General features: G+C 43.6%; 4 protein-coding genes and 1 long non-coding RNA gene across 6 annotated transcripts; 4 read left to right on the top strand and 1 right to left on the bottom strand.

Annotated features, from left to right (window-relative positions):
• Positions 1-310: 310 nt before the first annotated feature.
• On the top strand, positions 311-2,706 carry LOC135619148 (uncharacterized). The gene is made up of 2 exons (XM_065120858.1): positions 311-726; positions 1,334-2,706. Exons 1-2 carry the CDS (start codon positions 439-441, stop codon positions 1,829-1,831), a joined length of 786 nt encoding a protein of 261 aa, XP_064976930.1. The 5' UTR covers positions 311-438; the 3' UTR covers positions 1,832-2,706.
• Positions 2,707-4,567: 1,861 nt separating this feature from the next.
• Positions 4,568-7,994, bottom strand: LOC103994499 (dihydroceramide fatty acyl 2-hydroxylase FAH1). Of its 2 annotated transcripts, none has more exons than XM_009414855.3 (8): positions 7,837-7,994; positions 6,701-6,770; positions 6,149-6,241; positions 5,872-6,068; positions 5,667-5,772; positions 5,292-5,438; positions 5,016-5,173; positions 4,568-4,897 (listed from the first exon to the last, which is right to left on the bottom strand). In XM_009414855.3, exons 2-7 carry the CDS (start codon positions 6,749-6,751, stop codon positions 5,054-5,056), a joined length of 714 nt encoding a protein of 237 aa, XP_009413130.2. In that variant the 5' UTR covers positions 6,752-6,770; positions 7,837-7,994; the 3' UTR covers positions 4,568-4,897; positions 5,016-5,053. The 2 variants fall into 2 exon arrangements, with proteins under 2 accessions (XP_009413130.2, XP_018685872.2); XM_018830327.2 differs by lacking the exon at positions 7,837-7,994 and adding an exon at positions 7,774-7,792.
• A 3,264-nt stretch (positions 7,995-11,258) lies between these two features.
• On the top strand, positions 11,259-15,693 carry LOC103994500 (probable metal-nicotianamine transporter YSL12). Its single transcript, XM_009414856.3, has 6 exons — positions 11,259-11,649; positions 13,410-13,573; positions 13,668-13,765; positions 13,856-13,990; positions 14,077-14,266; positions 14,347-15,693. The coding sequence occupies exons 1-6, from the start codon at positions 11,280-11,282 to the stop codon at positions 15,454-15,456; spliced, it is 2,067 nt and encodes a 688-aa protein (XP_009413131.2). The 5' UTR covers positions 11,259-11,279; the 3' UTR covers positions 15,457-15,693.
• Positions 15,694-17,393: 1,700 nt separating this feature from the next.
• On the top strand, positions 17,394-18,293 carry LOC135620250 (ethylene-responsive transcription factor ERF053-like). Its single transcript, XM_065123068.1, has one exon. The coding sequence runs from the start codon at positions 17,394-17,396 to the stop codon at positions 18,291-18,293; it is 900 nt and encodes a 299-aa protein (XP_064979140.1).
• Positions 18,294-18,641: 348 nt separating this feature from the next.
• LOC135619146 (uncharacterized) lies at positions 18,642-19,547 on the top strand. The gene is made up of 2 exons (XR_010489324.1): positions 18,642-18,817; positions 18,906-19,547. It is a non-coding gene; the product is annotated as an uncharacterized LOC135619146 (long non-coding RNA).
• Positions 19,548-19,645: the final 98 nt, after the last annotated feature.

Genomic DNA, 19,645 nt, shown 5'->3' with positions numbered 1-19,645 from the left:
CCAGGTGAGATCTTACGGCCCAGATCGTTATTTTGATAACATTGGTGTGGGAAGCGTTTTGATATTATGAAGATCGCGCAGACTTGGGGAATCTCCTTGTTGACCATCGTAAGACAGCATTGCATTCTCTTCTTCATCTCTCCTTGAAGAAAAGATCAGATTGGTGATAGCTTATGAACTAGTTTTCATCTCTCGACGTGTAACACATGCTTGTCCTGTCTTCATCAAACTAAATGACTATAACGAATCAGAAGGAAAGGGTTTGGAGGAACAGTGTTCGAGTCGCTGTGATTGACTGGGAAACCGTTCTCCTCCTCCGCGATTATTCCAGCGTGGAGGAACTCGTCAAACAAAAGCTTAAGTTTGGGGTCTTCTCCAGCTAAAACTAAACGCCTGTTTCCTCCCTGCAGTTGTTCTTCCCCGGCTCTAATTGCCGCTATGTACTTTGAGAAGCAGAGCCCCACAGGAGTGCAACGCAAGAGGAGATTCTCCTCCTGCATCCCCTGCTTACTCGGCTCTCCCGTCTCCGACTCCGACGCGTCGCAGCGGCCGCCCGCCGACGCCCGGTCCAGGCGCAGGCACTCGGCGTGGTACTCACGTTGCAGGCTTCGGAAGGAGGAGGAGATGACGGAGACCGCCCAGCTCGACGCTTCTGCCAGAGCCGCGGCCGACGCTAAGGTGACTACTGCGGCCAAAGACAGCCTGTCCAAGAAGTCTTCTGCCAAGGTCAGCGATATCCCCAAACTCGCGACTCTGCCGTCTTCCTCTTCTTCCTGTTTCGACGGCCGCTGGTTCGCTCGTCGGCCGGTGTCCTCCGGCGTTGGGCCCCTTCTAGATATGATCCAATCAGTGACGTGGGGTCTGCGCATGCGAGGCACGTGGGTTTGAAGCCCCGACGCGCAAGCGCCCGGAAGAGAGCATCAGCCCGCACACGACTCTCGGCGCACTCGCCCCGGGTTTCGCTGCGGTCGGATACGGGATGGGTGTTCTTATTCGGGGTCGGAAGGTCTTCTACGTCGGGCGGAAGCTTCTGCGGGGCCCAGCCGATGTCTTGTATCGGCGGCTACGTGCTCCTATACCCTAAACAAACGGCGGGGTGGGGCCCACCTGATAGGGTCAACGCCATCGAGCGAAGGGCGTCTGATGTCTTTGGGGCCACCTAATCCTCGACATCACAGCCGTCCATTGGGCTCGTATTCATGCCGACACGCCAACAAGTGATCTCTATGGTTTCGAATACGACATGGAGATACCATAGCGTACATTATGTACATTATATCATTAAATCAAAGTCAATTAATTATGACCGTAATAGTTATTATTGTTGTCACAGGATCGAAGAGACAGCATCGAGCAACAACAAGAACAAGCTTTGAGGCATCACACAAATCCCCGTTCTCAGCACACAAGTCTTCCCAGTATCTCGCCCAAATACAATGCTCGTAGAGCACCAATTCCGCGTTCGACCCGAACCAAGTCCAAAGGCAACGAACCCGTGACAGCCGAGCACATTCCCGGTACCTCCTCCGATGACTCGGCTCGAGCCGCCGCCGCGCTTGAGCCATTTGTCGGCGTAGGGGTCATGGTGGTTATATTGGCCGTCTTGGTCTTCTCCGGCCGAGCCGCCGCCGTCGTCTGCTTGTGTTGTTCCTTGTTCATATTGCATCTCTCGAGGGTGATGTCGACGAGACCAGCAGCAGCTCATGATGAGATCGCAACGAGAGAGGTTGATATGGACTCCGATGAGTACAAGAAGAGGGTGATCTTAGAGGGTTTGCTACAGCGTGACGGTCGAAGGTCATCGAGCACTATCATTCTCGACAATACTTGAGTTTGTATGAATTTTGTTTTATGATTTATTCTACCATACTAATTGTAGCATCGAAACATACATTGAAATCAAAACAAAATGCATGCAAATTTGCACTTTAAGACCTCCCAAAGTGACAGATACATGCGTACATGGTTGTCGGTGAAGGGAAGCAGGTTTCAGGTTGACATGCCTTAGCTCTCACTGCAGCAGGACCACAAACTCTCCCGAAATGAATGCTGTCTGAAACTGACAGTGCTCGGCACATTTTAATGGTGGGGAAGAGAGGAAAAGAAGCTCATCTGTGACTTAGTTGCTGCGCTTCTCTCCATCATCATTGTTACAGTGACTTGGAGAGACAGCTCTCGACTCTTTCAGTGTAATTAAGAGACCTGTTGGCGTCGTTGGCGATACCGGTGCGGTGTCCCAGTCGTGGGGTTCTGGCCGGCGATGCTGGCGACCTACCACATCATCTCGGCGATCCTGGAACTGATACGGGACGATATGTTCCTTCGTAGTTGCATGATCCATGCTTTAAAGCTCGAGCTTCAATACTGGCTTGGTTCTCCTCACTCGCGATCATAGCTAATCCTCTCTACCATCGGTCTCACTGCGAGCAAGTCGCACGAGAGCTGATGCTCGCAGGCCAAGCGAAGCTGAGCTCGAAGGACTTGACGTGGTTGGTGGGGGATCATGCTTCCCAGAAACTAAGATTTGTGGTCTGGCTTCGAGTTCTGGTCAATTCCTTCCCCGGAGAAGAGGTTGATCACCACAGCGAACATCCTCCGTTGCTGAGGCTCCTCGCACACGATCGAATTCCCCAAGCACTGCCAATTGGGCCGTTGATAGGTCATGACGTCAACGAAGGTAGATGCGAGCAGAGCTTGCGGGAGAACGACCATGACTGATTGGAATATCTAAAGAAGCAGCTTCCCAACTCTACTTGTTTACCGCTGGGTCGGGCACTCGGACCAAAGCCATGCGACAGACTCTTATAGATTACCGCTGTAAATTTTTAGATTTAAAAAATTTATATTAGAATATATATAATTATAAATTAAAATTTTTATAATTATTTCGTAAGCAATGTAAATTACAAACAGACTTTACAAACTATAAACGGTTACACAAAGAAGAATCCAAAATGATCCATCACATACCAAGATATCTCACAAGTGTCTATATGACATAACCTTTATTTATAAATTTAAAATGATCATCAAACCCAACTAAATTGAGGTTGTTAAGCCTTCGATCGTCCCTCTACATGCTGTGCAAAGTACGAACAAATCAAAAAATACAGACATACATGAGCATTATATTAAACACTTTATTTACAGGTTTATCCGTGATAAAACGTTAACATCGTGAGTAGTTATTACGGTGATGATCAATAACAATAATGGGGTGGTTGACTTTACTAATGTCGATCGAAATATCACGAAGAAGAGTTGAAACTTTTGCTTGATTACTTTTATTTGCTGATTTATTCACCGTCTCCTTGCATATGGAGTTCAAACATATATTCTGCACGTTAGTACGTTAATGATCGATAGTATGTAACACTTGTGCATGTGAATATTATTATTAAAGACATAAATTGTCATACATGCTGGATATGTCAGCATGTCCTGCTGCTTCTGTTTCTCTGTAAATAAAATAAAATAACAGGGAGGCACAAATCTCTGTCAGTGTAAAGCACCACTTAAGTTCTTAAACAAGTGGCAAAAGCTCATGCTGAGTGAAGGAACCATTGGTCAAATGGAATCTGTGGGTGATGGCACATGTGTTAGACCATAGAATTAGTCTGTAGCAGCACTGTTCTTCAAATCATGGCCAGCTTTCACTACACCTTGGAGAGTTGCATCCTGTGGTACCCCAACAGATATGCTCCAAACTAGGGAATAATTTGACAGGTGAACCATAGCTGTGATGTCTATGAAATAAATCTCATGTCAATAAGTTGGGGTTGGATCTCAAGAACCTATTAGCAAGTTGGTACTGAAGCAGTCTATGATTGACAAGGTCTGGTGGAGAGGTCAGATCTTTACTGAAACCTTTGTTGATATTTCAGACATCAGAGAGACTCAAGGAGTGGTGTTAAACTGATTCCTTTGAGCCATCTTTTTCATCTGAACTCAGAGCCAGTAAACACCATATTGTTGTACACTGGAGAGCCTGCAACAAGTATTTTTCAGATGCAACAGTTCTCAAGTAAAGAGATAAGAGGACTTGGAACAGTGTTAACCTGCTAAATTGATACTTTGCCAAAGGTTTCTCTCTCTTATTTCAGTCAGGTGGTTGTTCTAATAGATGACAGTGCATCACTCTATCCACTTTGTGGGTTGTGGTCCAACTAAGTGTTAGAAGGTGGAGAATTCAAACTTTGAAATAGACAGAGGGAAAAATAGCAAGCTACTAAAAGTACCTCATTGTTATCTATCTTTTTCATGCAATGGCTTCCCAAAGTTCAATCCAGCAAAAATAGCAAGCTAACTAATTATCTTTTTAACAAGCTCAGTCCAGCAAAGTTTCACTTTTCATGCATACAGAAATCCAGAGAAACATTCTAAAACCAAGTCAGCATAGCACCACTACAATCTGAGTAAAAGCTGAAGCTACAATGTGGATCATCAAGGGTAGTGCTTCAAAAGCCCAACATAATGGCTTCCCAAACTCCTTTATCCAATTGCATAAAATATGAACATTTGCATATTATCATATTGGCAAAAAAACATCCCAGGTAACCACTGATGATTAATAGAAGCAATTCAAGAACACTATCACGGTTGAAAAGGTCTTGTCTCCAAGATCACACAGAGAATCAACCACTCATAGAATGGCTAATAGAAAGTTTCAAACTACAATGGATCTTTTGTACAGATGATAAATAGGACAATCTAAAACATGACTGAGCTGTTGACTCATGAGAACCTACAAGCAAACTTAATATAGATGAACGGATTGATCACACAAGTCTCGATTGCATAGATGTCACTATTCTCGGAATGAACAGGAACATCCATGATAAGATCATTTGGAGAAGCAGCAAATAAAACCACCAGCAGACTAGAATACCAAGGAAATCTGCAACAAAGATTTACAAAGCAGGTAGTAGGATCACAAGGCAAGGTGGCTAAGAAATGGTGAAGATAGAGTGATATGTATGCAAACATTAATCAGAAATGAGGTAGTAGAATCTAACCTCAAATTTACATATTCTTTTTCCACAATGCATAAGTATCAACCGCTTTGAGAAGAGGATCTTGTTGGGGGCAATGTGCCAAAGACAATATCCCAGATTGAAGAAGTTATTCCAAACCCCTTGTTTTGAATTCTGAAGTGATGGTTCAGATGGTACCGCTGGAATGGACAAGAACCTTTTCAGAACCAAAATGCAAGTTTCAAAAGAAAAAAAGAACTATCAAGGAGCTTCCAGGTGTAACTTCTCTTTTAACTGTTCTCATCCTCACAGGCTCACCTTCAGATTTTTAGCTGGATCTTTGGATGGTTGTCCATGGTGCAGGTAGTAGTGAGTGCAGTCATACATAACATAACCGAACAGACCACCTCCGAACAATGCAGGAGTGGTTGATGGAGTGGCTATTAACTTAACCACATTCCAGAACTAGAAAAAATTGAAATGTATTAGCTTCTGAAGCTGCAGCAATACCTCTCTCGTAACTTTGGAAGGAAAATTGACCATGACAACCTCCGGATTTTACATTCTACTGTAAGTGACTAAAAGCATCAGAAAGAATATCAGATAGGCATCATGCTTGAAACTGAGAAAGTTGCACATACCATGTCCATGAATATAACAGTAAAGGATGATTTGAGTTTGTTAGGAGCTTACTGGTACACATAAAATAGCTGTGGCAGCAGGGGGGAAAACTAGCCGCAAACCATCCATGGGATGCTTGTGATGGCAACCATGAAGAAGGTAATGTGCAGTGTTTCCCCTATAACATGGTTGCCAAAGATGTGTTAACAAACATCTGGAGTTCATTTGAATTGATTTGAAGAAATAATGCACAAAGATTCTTGAAAGGGTTACCTACCAATAGCTCTCAGTTTTGATGTGGAAAAGGAAGCGATGCAAAGTATACTCGATCAAGGTCCACAGAAATATCCCAGTGGCAACCATCAGAGCTAACTGAGGGGGTGTATTGCCCATTTGGATTGACTTGGTTAGACACCAACCAACAACTGGCAGCCATATCACTGGAACCGCCCACCACACTGTTCGAGTTAAGAACTGATATATGCAAAAGCACGTATTATAAAATAGACCAATCAAGTTGTCCATGTTGGCCTAATGTACTGTCATTAGGTTACCTCCAATAAGTCATTTGCAAAAAATCGTGGGCCTTCCTTGCTAACTATAGGCTGGTGAACCCATTCTTGGTAAGCTTCTCCGAGATGACCCACCTAAGAACATTTGCAAGAGCTTGGTCAATAAGCAGTTACTGTCGACTAATAGTGTAGATTACTCGATAACAGTAAATATAAATTGATGGGATGCACTTTAGAAACATGTTTAATCAGAAAACAGAATGATGACAGGCAATCAAGAGAAGAGAACGCTGAAGAGAGAGATTTCAATTTTTCAAGATCTACGTTGGATGAGACTGCATAAAATGATAGCTGCTAGTTGCTAGTCATTGACGCCTCATACCTCAGCTATCAAGGTTGTTGTTCTTCACCAACCCAGTTATTACTATTAAAAACCGAACAATGACAAAAATTTCTACCGGTTAACACATGCTGGAGATATTCTCACCTTATTTAGTATGTATTGATTAACAACAGATGAAGCAAAGAAGCATTTATGCCTCACATGAAATAAAATACGAAAGATACATAGAAAAGAAAATATCTGAACCGCACCTGAAAAACGAGAGGCTTATTCAAGTCGACAGTGAACTCCTGTGCAACCATTTTGATACTTTAGAGTATGCTGGAAATACATAGTCAGAAGTTATTATCATATGAAATAAATCGAGATGAAAGAATACATGCAAACACCAAAATGTTAAAAAGAAAGAAATATGATAGCAAAAAGTCATGCAGTATGATGAACATTCACTCAAAATCTGGCTTTCATCTTGTTCTACATTGTGTGCATATTAAAAGCTAGTAAGGCTTAACTATGATAGATTAACAAAACAGAGATTACAAAAGACTCATTTGTACAACAATGTATCCTCCATTTTTTTGGTCATAACCATCACTCCAACAACAAGACACAACAAAATACACAGATACCCTTTCCGTGGTTGAGAAATCAAAGTTGAGACACAATAATTTAGGTATGTGAAGAAAAGTCCTGTAGTCTGCTTTGCAAGTATCAAGTAAGATGTTAATGCAGATACCAAGAAATCAGAAAGATCGAATTCATGTGAAGCAATGGCGTACGAGACCATAATCTAATATCAGGCCATACAAATTTTCATGCCAAAACCTACATCGGATCCTTGTAACAAGCAAACAATTTTCTAGAAGGCTATATGCTAAATGACCCACTATCTTTAAGTGTTTCATGTTCCTTATTAGAAAAAAGAGGATGCAATTGTTCCTACTGATCTAGATAGCATATTCAAATCTATAGTGCCTCCATCTATAATACTTGTAGATAGCAAACTACAACAACTAAATGTTGACATGGTCACATCAGCATAGATCTGTCTCTCTAACACAACATTTGTCATATAGCCAACAAGAGAAAAAGAAAAAAAAAAAATAGCCCCGGAATAGTATCAGAAAAACTTGTCACCCTCTCAAGGAGAAGACATCCACATAGCGTAGTTCCAAAGAAAACCAACTAGATAACACAAAACAGAGGTAAAATTAGATATTGCAGCCCAAAAAAAATCATTTAAGGGTAGAAATCTCAAGATGACAAGCACGTCTCGTCTCCTCGAAAGAACGAACAATATGGGTACTCTCACCCCTCCACTGACCTAATCAAGAACCACAGAAGCACAGACACCAGATCACTACAGGAAACGAGTCTATCTAAGTACCGGAACAATGCGGGGGGGAGGAACCCTAGAAATCGCCTCCCCGATTCCTCTCTTCGCGTTATCGCCCTGCGAAGGAGAAGAGACGGACTGGTCGTTTGGGCAATTCACGCCATTTTATCTACTGGGCGATTACTGCGTCCATAACCGGAGGGACGCCGTCAATTCCAACGGAATATACGGAATCCCCCAGAGTTCACGAGCCGACTGACGTTACGAGACAACACACGCCGAGATAATGTCCCGCTCGATGCCCAGGTGGTGTGACGCGAGTCGCTTTTCGTGTATGGCAGCCACACCAACCCCTAAATGGTGAAACGCGATTCGATCACACCACCGGCGTTGCTGCACGTAGCGAACGTGACGACGGCGGATCATATCATCATGATTGAGTTAAACCTGTTTTGCTGTCAGATGTGTTCCCTCCCTGGATCTGATACTTGGAGCCTAAATATCAGACACATTAAACCCGCGGGTATCCATGCCTAGTATTGGGCGAGAGTGTGGACCCCTGCAGGTCCCAATGCGATTTGCTCAGTGACAGGGCAGGTGGGGGTTGCGGGAGGCCGAGGGATGTATCTGTCTCTTGGTGAAGCGGTCCGCGTCCAGCTGCCCCCCCCGCTTACACCTCGACCACGTGAACCAAAAGTGAATATATATATATATATATATATATATATATATATATATATATATATATATATATATATGATAAATTAAAAAAAATTAAAAATTTTCATGTAACGTTTTAATTTTAAAAAACTTGTATGGATCAATTGCCTCCTTATCCCTACATTATTTTTATGATCGTCAGTCCACATCATTCATCTTGGATCGTTCTTATCGAACGTTAGAGGCATTACACGTACAAAGACAAAAGTAACTAACGAGACTAACTCATGCTTATATAGAGGAGATGATTAATAACATTAGTTTGTACATTAAGGTGCAAGCGACCACGAGATAAGGGATTGATCGATAAGATTAGCTTCTATGTGGAGACATAAACAATTAGAAAAGGATGATTAACAAGGCAAAGGGGGTGATCAACGAGCGAAGATCGATGCTTCACGAGGGTACGATGATTATTTTTAAAAAAAATATATTATCTGAAATTTTTTTAAAATTATAATATTATATAAAAAAAATTAAACTTATGGATTTTTTTTTAAAATCGACCACATACTAATGAAATCGACATGTATCTATGTAAAAAAATATTTGACAAAGATTTCACATTTAATCTATGTTTATGAAATGGAATTCATACTATTATAGTGACATTGCAAATGCATCTATACTAACATGGGGTGATCTTCACAAAAAATAAATAGTTTTTGAGAGCAAATTGGACAGACATCATTGACTTAGAAGTCTTCTCCGAGGATGATTTCTGTGTGTTTTGTCCACACGTTAGTCAACCAAAAAATTTCCAACTGTTATGTTCATTCTAGAATATGATCCATCAGTTTCAAGACAGCGGATGCTGCCGGTTTTATAGACTTTTGTTGTGGGAAAGAGTTCATCACTCGTCTTGTCTTCCACACTTTGCTCTCTTCTTTTCTAATCCTTTGACGAGATCAACCATTGAATTGATGTTGCTTGCCACTGCAATAGGTTACAAGACTAAGGTTTTGTAACAGTGTTAGCATCAAAATGGGTGGTCGATTCAAGTCATGAAATTGATATGATCCGATCAACCTTTTTACCATTCAAGACTGCATATTTCAGTCTATTTCCTGTAACTCTACGCATGAAAATAGTTTCTTTCATCATCATCATCATCATCATCTTATTGATTTGTATTACCGAGTCAAAGTCTTGCAACACCATAAACCCCGGTGAAGATTGCAACGGTTGACTTGCATGGAGTGCAGCTGTCTCGATTCCAAGCTGCGGCCCGCAAACAAATGCAGGTTTGAATGCTGCATTCAACTCCTTGGTTACATCTCAGTCATGGCGTGAGATCCACAAGCCAGTTCAGATCGAAGCTCCTGGTCGAACAATATCTTCAGCAGCCATGCAAGAATCCTGGTATGAACTGGATCTCAGATTTCCAAGCTACACAGTTTTCAGCAGTCAACGAGAAGACCATCCCCACCCCCACTTGATATCTTCCAGGTTTCCAAGCTTTCCAGTTTCCAGCGTCCCCACTTGATAATATCGATCGATGTTGATGCAGCTCTTGGTTACCCAACCAATCCATGGTATCAAAGTGGTTCGATCGGGTTCAGAGATTCGAATAATATAGTATTTGATTGTTTTAGATATGATCCATGCATGCTCAAGTTAATACTACAGTATTTGATGTTATCGAAGACAAAAGAACTTGAAATTGAGGTGAGAAACATTAAGGTCAACAGTTTCTTGGCAGTGTTCATCCAAGTCTGGAAACAGGATATTGAAGAAGACACAACAACAACAAGAAACACTAACAAGTGGATGTGAATGCTTACCAATCTGGACTGGTGACACAATAAAGAATCTACAAACGTGGTGGAAGAGAAGATGAGGAGGAAGCTAACACAATAAAGAATCTACAAATGTGGTGGAAGAGACGTAGAGGGATTAATCTGGTAAAGCAGCTTTCATATCATTTAGTTTATGGAAGCCATATCTGTTCTCACACCAAGTCGGTACTCGATCTTGATTGAGTGCAGGCTCTCATTACTACTCCATATCTGTGCTGTCTTCTTTCCCATGGGAACAGTCTAATGAACAACCTTTCACTTCAAGTATAAAAGGATGTACATTTGATTAGTGTGAGAAACTAATTAGGATAGAGATATTAGTAACAAAATTAAAATTTGAATGTATCAATTAGTTTAGTCGGTAAAGATTTATCGTAAAATCATTGATTTTAATCTCACATTCATCACTTATCTTTTTAAAAAAAATAATTTTAAAAATAATTTTATTAACATTAAATTATGATTTTTTTTAAAAAAATATTTCATCATAAATGAGTTGAAAATTGTTTAAGGTTGGAAGAAATATTAATATAGTGGTGAAAAATATGGAAGAAAATATTTATTATTGAAATTAAGATCCTAATCCAATCAAGAAATCATGATAGGATAATAACAGTTTTGTTTTGTTTTGTTTTGTTTTGTTATGCTTTTGATCAAAAGATAAATCAGAAAATAAGAACTTGGATTTGACCCTAACTTTCGGATCTACGAGCGGATGCGGATGCGGATCTATCTCCTCGAAAGATTGGAGATGGATGATGATCTCGATGGCCGGCTTCCAAGTCAAATCCAATGAACCGTGGAATGCCTGCAAGTGGGTCCGCCGGATTCCTCTCTTCCCACCCATCTCCTCTGGCGCTCACACATCCCACGCAGAAGTCGTGATCGGGATAACACGCTCGTGTCCCCACCGCCACCATGCCAGCTTTTCTTTAAAGCCGCACCGCGAGAGTGAGGGGAGAGGGAGGGAGAAGAATGGGGAATGAGGATACGAACGAGGTGGCGATGGCGGAGAACCCGAGGAAGGAAGAGACCAGGCCGGTGTCGGTGGAGCGGGCGTTCGAGGGGCAGCGGGTGCCGGTGTGGCGGGAGCAGCTGACGGCGCGGGCACTGGTGGTGAGTTTCTTCCTGTCGGTGATGTTCAGCGTGATCGTGATGAAGCTGAACCTGACCACCGGCATCATCCCCTCCCTTAACGTCGCCGCCGGCCTCCTCGGGTTCTTCTTCGTCAAGCTCTGGACCAAGGGCCTGGAGAGCACCGGCCTCCTCCGCACCCCCTTCACCCGCCAGGAGAACACCGTCATCCAGACCTGCGTCGTCGCCGCCTACGGCCTCGCCTTCAGCGGTATTGCTCCTCTTCTCGCCCTCTCTTCTTTCTCCTGGCTGCTGTTGCTGATTTGGACGCTTGCACCGGATCATTCATCATCCGTAGGGTCGTATGTCTCGGATTGCAGATCCTGATCGAGGCGGTGGATGGGTGATGGGTTGTGGATTTGGAGGCTTGTGGCATTAGGTGACGTTTGTGATCATTGCCTTGCCACTTGAACTCTGAGTTTGGCTTTTGATCCGAGGAAGCAGAGAGAGCAGAAGCAGGATTAGTGGCAGAATTGAAATCGGATGAGAGATTGAGAAGGGGAAAAGGGGGAGAGAGTAAGGAATAAGAAGTGGGATCTCATGGAATCTTAAGCAAAAATTCCATTATATGATCTATGTTGTTTTCTCTTGGGTTTGTGTGGATTCTCTAACACCTCATGTGGATTGAGGAGTAGAAAAGAGAAAAGGGGATGAAATAGCACAAATCTCTGGTTCCACTAAAAAGAAAAAAATCTCTTGTGATGACAAAAGAGTTTTTCTTGGATTTTTACTAATTTATAGATTTTTTTTTTTAGTTAAAGGAATCCATAGCTAAATATATGTTTTATTACACTTTATCAAGGTAAGCAAATAGCATTGCTGTACAGCTTTATCCAAAAGCATTTGCCATTCATTAATGCCTTAGATACATAGTCACTGTTGCTTTGATTTGGTAGAAGCATTTATTAGTCTCTGACATAGGGAAACAGACTCCATGGCTCACATAAATGACCTAAACCTATTCTGATACCAACTCTACCAATCTGATCCATAACTTAAAGTGCTCAAGAAATTTCTATCCTAGTTCATGATCCATGGTTTATATTATATAACTTACATATTTGGACTTGATGGGTGACATGATATATCCAAAGGTTTACATTTGAACTTGTATGGAATTTTTTTCTCGGTACGTGACTTCTGCGGAAACTAATAGTTTGAGAGGTTGGAAGGGAATTCATGTATTGAAACTTGGACAATAGAGCGGTCCTAGATAAGCAATTTTGGTCAACTTTTGTGGTGGTGGTCACCGAGCTTGAATTTCAAAAGAGACATGTATCTTGGACCACCATGAGCAACCAAGTGTAGCTGGCTTCAACTGTTTTTTGTCTGCTCTCATCTTTGTGGAATGTAGTGTGGATATTTTTCTTGCATGCAGAGGGCCATTATTCTTTGCCCCATTTTAGATATTTACAACACTGGTTAGGCTATTTCTTCGAATTGTCTTTGTCCCGAAACATTGGATTGAGGTGAGTCTAGTATCTCTATCAAACCATATAACATGAGTTTCAAAACTTAAATTTGTCTCGGGAAAGAATGATAAATCGTAAAGTAGTGGTCTTCTAGAACATCAATTAGCAATATTAATATATAGTATAGTTGTAAAAATAAATAATCTTTTAGCTGTAACTATGTTTTGAGAATATTAGTTATATCAATGATCATATTAATGCGGTAGTAGTCTTTGATTTTATTGCTATATCCTCTGATAGTGTTGACTAATATGAGCACAAATCATTCTCCATCTGGAAGAACTACAACAAGACTGTATTTCCTTTTTTTTATTATATATATCTCTGTTCATCGTCTTATTAAAAGATCTCAGTTGCAAGTTGGATTCATCTTGACAAAGAAAACTATGAAATTGCTCGACTACTCTAGCAGACAATCTGAATGCCTTTAACCTACAGCGAGATTGCTTTTCCTACCTGTCTTATCTGTATCATAGTGCAATAAAGAGTTTGTGAACAGGTGGTTTTGGAAGTTACATTTTCGGCATGAGTTCAAGAATTGCAGACCAAGCAACAGAAGAAAATAATTCACAGAACATAAAGGAACCAAAACTCGGATGGATGATCGGATTTATGTTTGTGGTTAGCTTTCTTGGACTATTTTCTCTTGTTCCCCTCAGAAAGGTGAGTCCAACTTTTACAGTGAATTTCTAGTAATTAATAGTGCTTTCTTTTCGGGTTTCAACAGTATAATTGTTGACGGGAATGCTTATTTCAGATAATGATCATTGACTACAAGCTGATCTATCCAAGTGGTACTGCCACTGCATACCTTATCAATGGCTTCCATACTCCTCAGGGTGAAAAGCTGGCCAAGTAAAGATCTTTCAAATGTCTAAACTTTCCTTCCTCTTTCCATTAGTTCTTTTCTGAGAGATTTGTTCCTGAACTTTGAATTTGTTGCAGAAAACAGGTCTGGACATTAGGCAAGTTCTTTGTCATTAGCTTCCTGTGGGGATTCTTTCAGTGGTTTTATACTGCTGGTGACGATTGTGGATTTGCAGCATTTCCTACACTTGGTCTTAAAGCTTATGACAACAGGTATCATGGACAACCTAAATTGTCTCTATGTAGCTTTGGGAGAAAGTATGGTCACGTGATCGTGGGTTCTTGATGTATTTTATCAGGTTTTTCTTTGATTTTTCTGCTACTTATGTCGGAGTTGGAATGATCTGCCCGTATATGGTGAATATATCTGTTCTCCTTGGAGCCATCCTTTCTTGGGGAATCATGTGGCCTCTTATAAACAATCAAAAAGGCCACTGGTATTCAGCAAGTCTCTCACCGACCAGTCTTCATGGATTGCAGGGTTACAGGGTAAATTCTCACTCCTTTACTATCAATTGGTTACCGTCACATTTCCACCCTCTCCTATTCATCTTCTGTCCATTGTGCAGGTCTTCATAGGCATTGCCATGATTCTCGGTGACGGCCTCTATAACTTCTTGAAGGTCCTACATCGAACAACATCAGCCTTCATTACCGCAGCACGGAAGCGCCCCACAACGACTCTTCCTGTCTCAGATGATGACCGCCCTACAACAACACCCACTACGTTTGATGATGAAAGGCGAACTGAGGTCTTCCTTAAAGATCAAATCCCAAAGTGGGTGGCATTTGGGGGCTACATTGCGGTTGCCATTATCTCCATCATTACACTTCCGCACATCTTTCCTCCTCTCAAGTGGTATTTCATCTTGGTTGCCTATGTTTTCGCCCCAGTTCTAGCTTTCTGCAATGCCTACGGTTGCGGCCTCACGGATTGGTCTCTGGCCTCCACCTACGGAAAGCTTGCTATCTTCATCTTTGGAGCCTGGGCAGGTGCCTCTCATGGCGGTGTGCTTGCAGGACTGGCAGCCTGTGGTGTCATGATGAACGTTGTATCCACCGCATCAGATCTCATGCAAGACTTCAAGACCGGATACTTAACTCTAGCTTCTCCGCGGTCCATGTTCGTGAGCCAAGTCATCGGCACTTCCATGGGTTGTGTGATTGCTCCATGTGTTTTCTGGCTTTTCTTCAAGGCCTTCAAAGACATCGGCATGCCCGGCAGTGAATACCCAGCACCTTACGCCATTATCTACCGAAACATGGCAATACTTGGAGTCGATGGCTTCTCGTCGCTGCCAAAACACTGCCTCACTCTCTGCTACATATTCTTCGCCCTAGCCATTGCAATTAACTTGGCAAGAGATTTGTCTCCCAAGAAGGTGGCGAGGTTTATTCCGATCCCCATGGCGATGGCTATACCTTTCTACATTGGATCATACTTCGCCATCGATATGTTTGTGGGAAGCGTGATACTATTCGTTTGGGAACAGTTGAACAAGGCCAAGGCAGATGCCTTTGGTCCTGCAGTGGCATCTGGATTGATCTGCGGCGACGGGATATGGACTCTACCGCAAGCAGTCCTCGCACTTGCTCAAGTGAAGCCACCGATATGCATGAAGTTTCTATCGAGGAAAATGAATGACAAAGTCGATGTGTACATCGGAACCTTATCGTAGTACCTCCCTCCAGGGAAGCAAAGGGGAAAACAGGATGCCCCTCAACTTCAGCATTTTATAAGCCAAATCTATGCATCCCCACAAGGAAGATGCCACAGGTGGATTGCGCTGTGATTATGTCCAGAGTTACTTTTATCTGATGTCTAGTGTTTTCCTTTTCTAGTGGAAGAACTCATAGATCTGTGATTACACTTTGTGCTACTATAGATTGGTGTTGATATTGTCCAACTTTGATCACTCAGAAGTGTTGTGTCTTATAAAGTATAATCTTAGCTGTCACACAATCAATCATTTTGTTGTTTGACCAAAGTTACACTGAGATGATGACACCAACCCCACCTTCCTCTCGCGACAGTTGACTTTGCTTAAACAAAGCTGGTGGTAGTCATCATGCATATTCTAGGTATCAAGCACTAATTAATTTAGCCAAAAAGATAAGCTTAAGAACTAAGCTTAGCCGCCAATCCCACTCAACTATGGTGCCTTCTTCCTCTGGTGTCCATTATGATCATGCTTAAGCTAATGGTCAAACATTAAATACTCCCCTGATTGTATAATGATCCCAATGCAAAATATAAATATCGTGTTCTTTACATAATAAACATTTCATTATTAAAAATTAGGTGATTTAATGATGACACAAACAAATTTTAATCGTCAACTCGATACGATTGGAATTGTTCGATTTGATTTATATTTTGAGTGATGTCTAATCCGAAAGAACGAAAGAAGTTCGATTAATCAGAGCAGAATTTGACGTTCCAAAAAATATCTCCGATGTATTTAATCTAATTAAATATTGACTTATTTCCGAATTAGTCAACCGCTAGTTGATGTCGTTTGACGGGACACGTGTCGCGCAAAGAGTTACTCTGCAACCAGAGACGGACACGCGTCCGGTAATCCGAGTCGGAGCTGCTACAGTCGAGCGCGTCGTGCCGACGATTGTTGCGGCGAGGGTGTGGTGGGGAGTTCAGTTGTAGAATACGGACACGTGTCACCGACGCTGGCCCACACAACCCCCCGGGGTCTACGGTTGGCTTCGTTCCTTCTACTTTCCCGTGTGCCGAAAGCGGAGTCCACCGAACAGCGGCGGGTTGGTGGTGGTTGCTGTTGTCGGTTTGACTGATGCTTAGGACCTCATCGACAGATCTCGCAGCTTCTCGTGAAAGCTAAGATCAACAGAGAGAGGGAGAGGGAGAGGGAGAGGGAGGGGGAGGGAGATGACTCCATGTTGGGAATCTTGAGATCAACCTGGGCGACAGTGAATGGAGGAGAAGGTCCAATGGGAGGAACGCAGTCGGAATGCGGGTGGGACCCACCGACCGACCGGTGTGGGCTACCCCAAATCTTTTCCCTGCTCTTAAAACCCTCCACCCGTCCCTCCCCTGTATCAAACGCGCTGCTCTGCTTCTTCGATTCAACCTCCTTCGTCTCCTCTCTTCCTCTTGGAAGAGAGGAAGGTGGCGGTGTTGCTCCTACGGCAGATCGCATGTGGACTAACTTGCTTACTGTTTGTTCTTGGTGCAACCTCGGCCATGGAAGGGAGTGATGGCGGGGGAAGACAGAAGGGAGTGCAGAGGACGTCCGTGCAACCTCGGCCTTTGAAGAAAATTAGAAGTCCCGATCGACGCCATCAATATTCCTCTACTTCAACCTCTTCGTCTTCATCTTCTTCTCAGTGTTCCTCGAATTCTAATCCCGTTTCCGGCTCCTTCTCTGGCCCTCCGGTTTCTTCGTCCTCGACTTTATATTCCAAGCCTATTTTTCCGTTTGCTTCGGCAGGCAGCTCTCGGGCTGTTGTTGATCTGACACTGTCACCCCCCGCGCGTTCCAGTCTGCATCATCAGCCGCCGCCATGGCAACAGCAACAGATGATCTCATTCGGACGTCATCATCCCCATCAGATCCGAACGCATCCTCCCTCTCCTCCATTCATGACGACAGAAGAAGCGGCGGCGACACAGCAGCAGCTGCAGCATCGGGTGTATCAGGAGCAGTACCTCCTGAGGTACTGGAGCGAGGCGCTCAACCTTAACCCACGCGCGCGGATGGTGATGGCGATGAGCCGCCCGCTGCACCCCTCCTCCCTTTGTCCGCGCCCGTTGCTGCCCCCCATCCCGACGCCTGCGAAGCTGTATCGCGGCGTGCGGCAGCGACACTGGGGGAAGTGGGTGGCGGAGATCCGCCTCCCCCGGAACCGCAGCCGCCTCTGGCTCGGAACCTTCAACACCGCCGAGGAAGCCGCCCTCGCTTACGACCGCGAGGCGTTCAAGCTGAGAGGGGAGAACGCGAAGCTCAACTTTCCTCATCTCTTCCTCGGCACCGGTGGCGGTAGTGGTGACAGAGGCGGGGCTTCTTGTTCTTCCTCCTCATCCTCTCCTCCTGCCACGCCTGAGGAAGCTCGACCACAAACCATCCACCACCAATCGCAACCCCGGCCACCTCCACCTGTGGCTTTTGAGACTGCAGGCGTTACTGCCACCGTCATCGGCAGTTCCAGCAGCGGCGACGGCTCCGCGTCAGGGCTTGATGAATCCGGTGGATCGGAGCCTACAGCCCCCGAGACAACAACACCCGAAATGGTGTGGGGAAACACCGCTGCAGCAGCGGAAGAATGGTTCAGCACCTGGGGGCCAGGGAGCTCCATATGGGACGACATCGACGGAGCCAATAGCTTGCTCCTCCACTCCCGGTTCACGAGCTTCGCCGACATGGATCCCTCCAATGCCGCACCACCATCATCAGCCGCAACGACGACAGCATCTCCGGATGCTGACGCATCTTCTACTGCTGGTCCTGGCCCTTCTTCTTCCGTGTTTTTGTGGAAGGAGTGACCAAATAGATTTCTCATCTACTTCTTCTTCCTGCATCAACCACATTGTCACCATGCATGCAATGGTTCAGTAGCACAGAGCTTGCGGCAACCTCGCGCAGATCATGCAGCTGCTTTGTTCACAGGTTGCAGATTTTTACGATGCCTCCAGTGTGACTATAGGAATCTTATCTGCTGCATGTTAGGATATCAGATTTGCCACCGTTCCTCTCCTCTCTGCATCTACTACATCAGGATATCATGCATTGGAAGATTCCGGCATGCAGTTTACTTTGTCTACTTCACTGGTTGCAGATTTTATGAGACAGCCTGTGACTGACTTCTGATTGTTATCTCTGCGTGCCAAAAATCTCAGAGTTTATATCCTGCTATCATTCTTGCACAGAAGTAAATGATCAAGTAACCTAGAAATTATTACTTGACATCATTCTACACTCCAAGATGTAGATGCACTCACATTTTCCTGGAAATTCCAGCTACAATTCGAGTCTCTCTTCTCTGGTTTATAAGGCAAAAGATATGACTGTAAGACCTCTGACTCCCTGACACTATAACAGTTGGCTCAGCAATTCATTTACGGCTTTGCATTGCCTGACTTCTGTTTCTGTCACAGATGAACAGCTCTGAAAAGATATCAGAAAGCACACTGCCATCCAAAGAGGGAGCTTTGGATGGAGATGATGAGGACTGGCCCCAAATCACCACCACCAGCAGTAGCCAACCCTATCATTGGCAACCTTGTGGAAGACCTCCGACTTTAAACACCCACAGCTGACCTAGAAGTCATAGTCTTACAGGTCTTGGATCTTTCTTATCTATCCCCCCTTTCACATCACAATATTTCTGCAGGCCTCCATCAACCATTTGTCTCCGATCAGTGGACTCGAGATCACTTCATTCAACCTTGGATTGTCTTGAGTACCTCGAACTGTGTTCTTCGTGCTCACTCATGCTAAAAGTATCAATCTCTGTGTCACTTTAGAACAGAGTTTGCTGCTGTAATCTACAGTCTTTCATGCTACCAAGAAATGAGTGCTTCAGAAGTTCAAAGGATTTCATGAAGGCTGCCCTCAAAGGCTATCATAAGAGAGTTCAAAGAAAGAGAAAAAGCAATAGCATCATGTAGCAAGATGAAATCAGCATCTGCATGGAGTTTCACATCTGCATCCTGCTTGTGACCATTAAGATGAAGGGTTTTCTTGTTTGGGATAGCTCCATTCATGCAGATGAATATAACAGGGATCTGAATCATACACGAGTGCTGCAAGTTTCATGGTTGGCTTCTCACTCAAAATAATCTGTATAAGTAGGCTTTAGTGTTCCATTTGCACAAGTCATAAGCAGCAGCTGTAG

This window comes from Musa acuminata, chromosome BXJ2-8 (assembly GCF_036884655.1).
Source record: "Musa acuminata AAA Group cultivar baxijiao chromosome BXJ2-8, Cavendish_Baxijiao_AAA, whole genome shotgun sequence".
Taxonomy (NCBI): Eukaryota; Viridiplantae; Streptophyta; class Magnoliopsida; order Zingiberales; family Musaceae; genus Musa; species Musa acuminata.
This window is presented reverse-complemented; position numbering and strand designations above follow the sequence as displayed.

Coding starts and splice junctions, on each gene's coding strand:
- LOC103994500 (XM_009414856.3), top strand. CDS start 11,280: ATGGGGAATGAGGATACGAACGAGGTGGCGATGGCGGAGAACCCGAGG. Junction 13,574..13,667: donor CTCTTGTTCCCCTCAGAAAG/GTGAGTCCAACT, acceptor TGCTTATTTCAG/ATAATGATCATTGACTACAA. Junction 14,267..14,346: donor ATGGATTGCAGGGTTACAGG/GTAAATTCTCAC, acceptor TCCATTGTGCAG/GTCTTCATAGGCATTGCCAT.
- LOC135620250 (XM_065123068.1), top strand. CDS start 17,394: ATGACGACAGAAGAAGCGGCGGCGACACAGCAGCAGCTGCAGCATCGG.
- LOC135619148 (XM_065120858.1), top strand. CDS start 439: ATGTACTTTGAGAAGCAGAGCCCCACAGGAGTGCAACGCAAGAGGAGA. Junction 727..1,333: donor CCAAGAAGTCTTCTGCCAAG/GTCAGCGATATC, acceptor TTGTTGTCACAG/GATCGAAGAGACAGCATCGA.
- LOC103994499 (XM_009414855.3), bottom strand. CDS start 6,751: ATGGTTGCACAGGAGTTCACTGTCGACTTGAATAAGCCTCTCGTTTTT. Junction 6,069..6,148: donor TTGCAAATGACTTATTGGAG/GTAACCTAATGA, acceptor TGCATATATCAG/TTCTTAACTCGAACAGTGTG. Junction 5,773..5,871: donor ATCAAAACTGAGAGCTATTG/GTAGGTAACCCT, acceptor ACCATGTTATAG/GGGAAACACTGCACATTACC.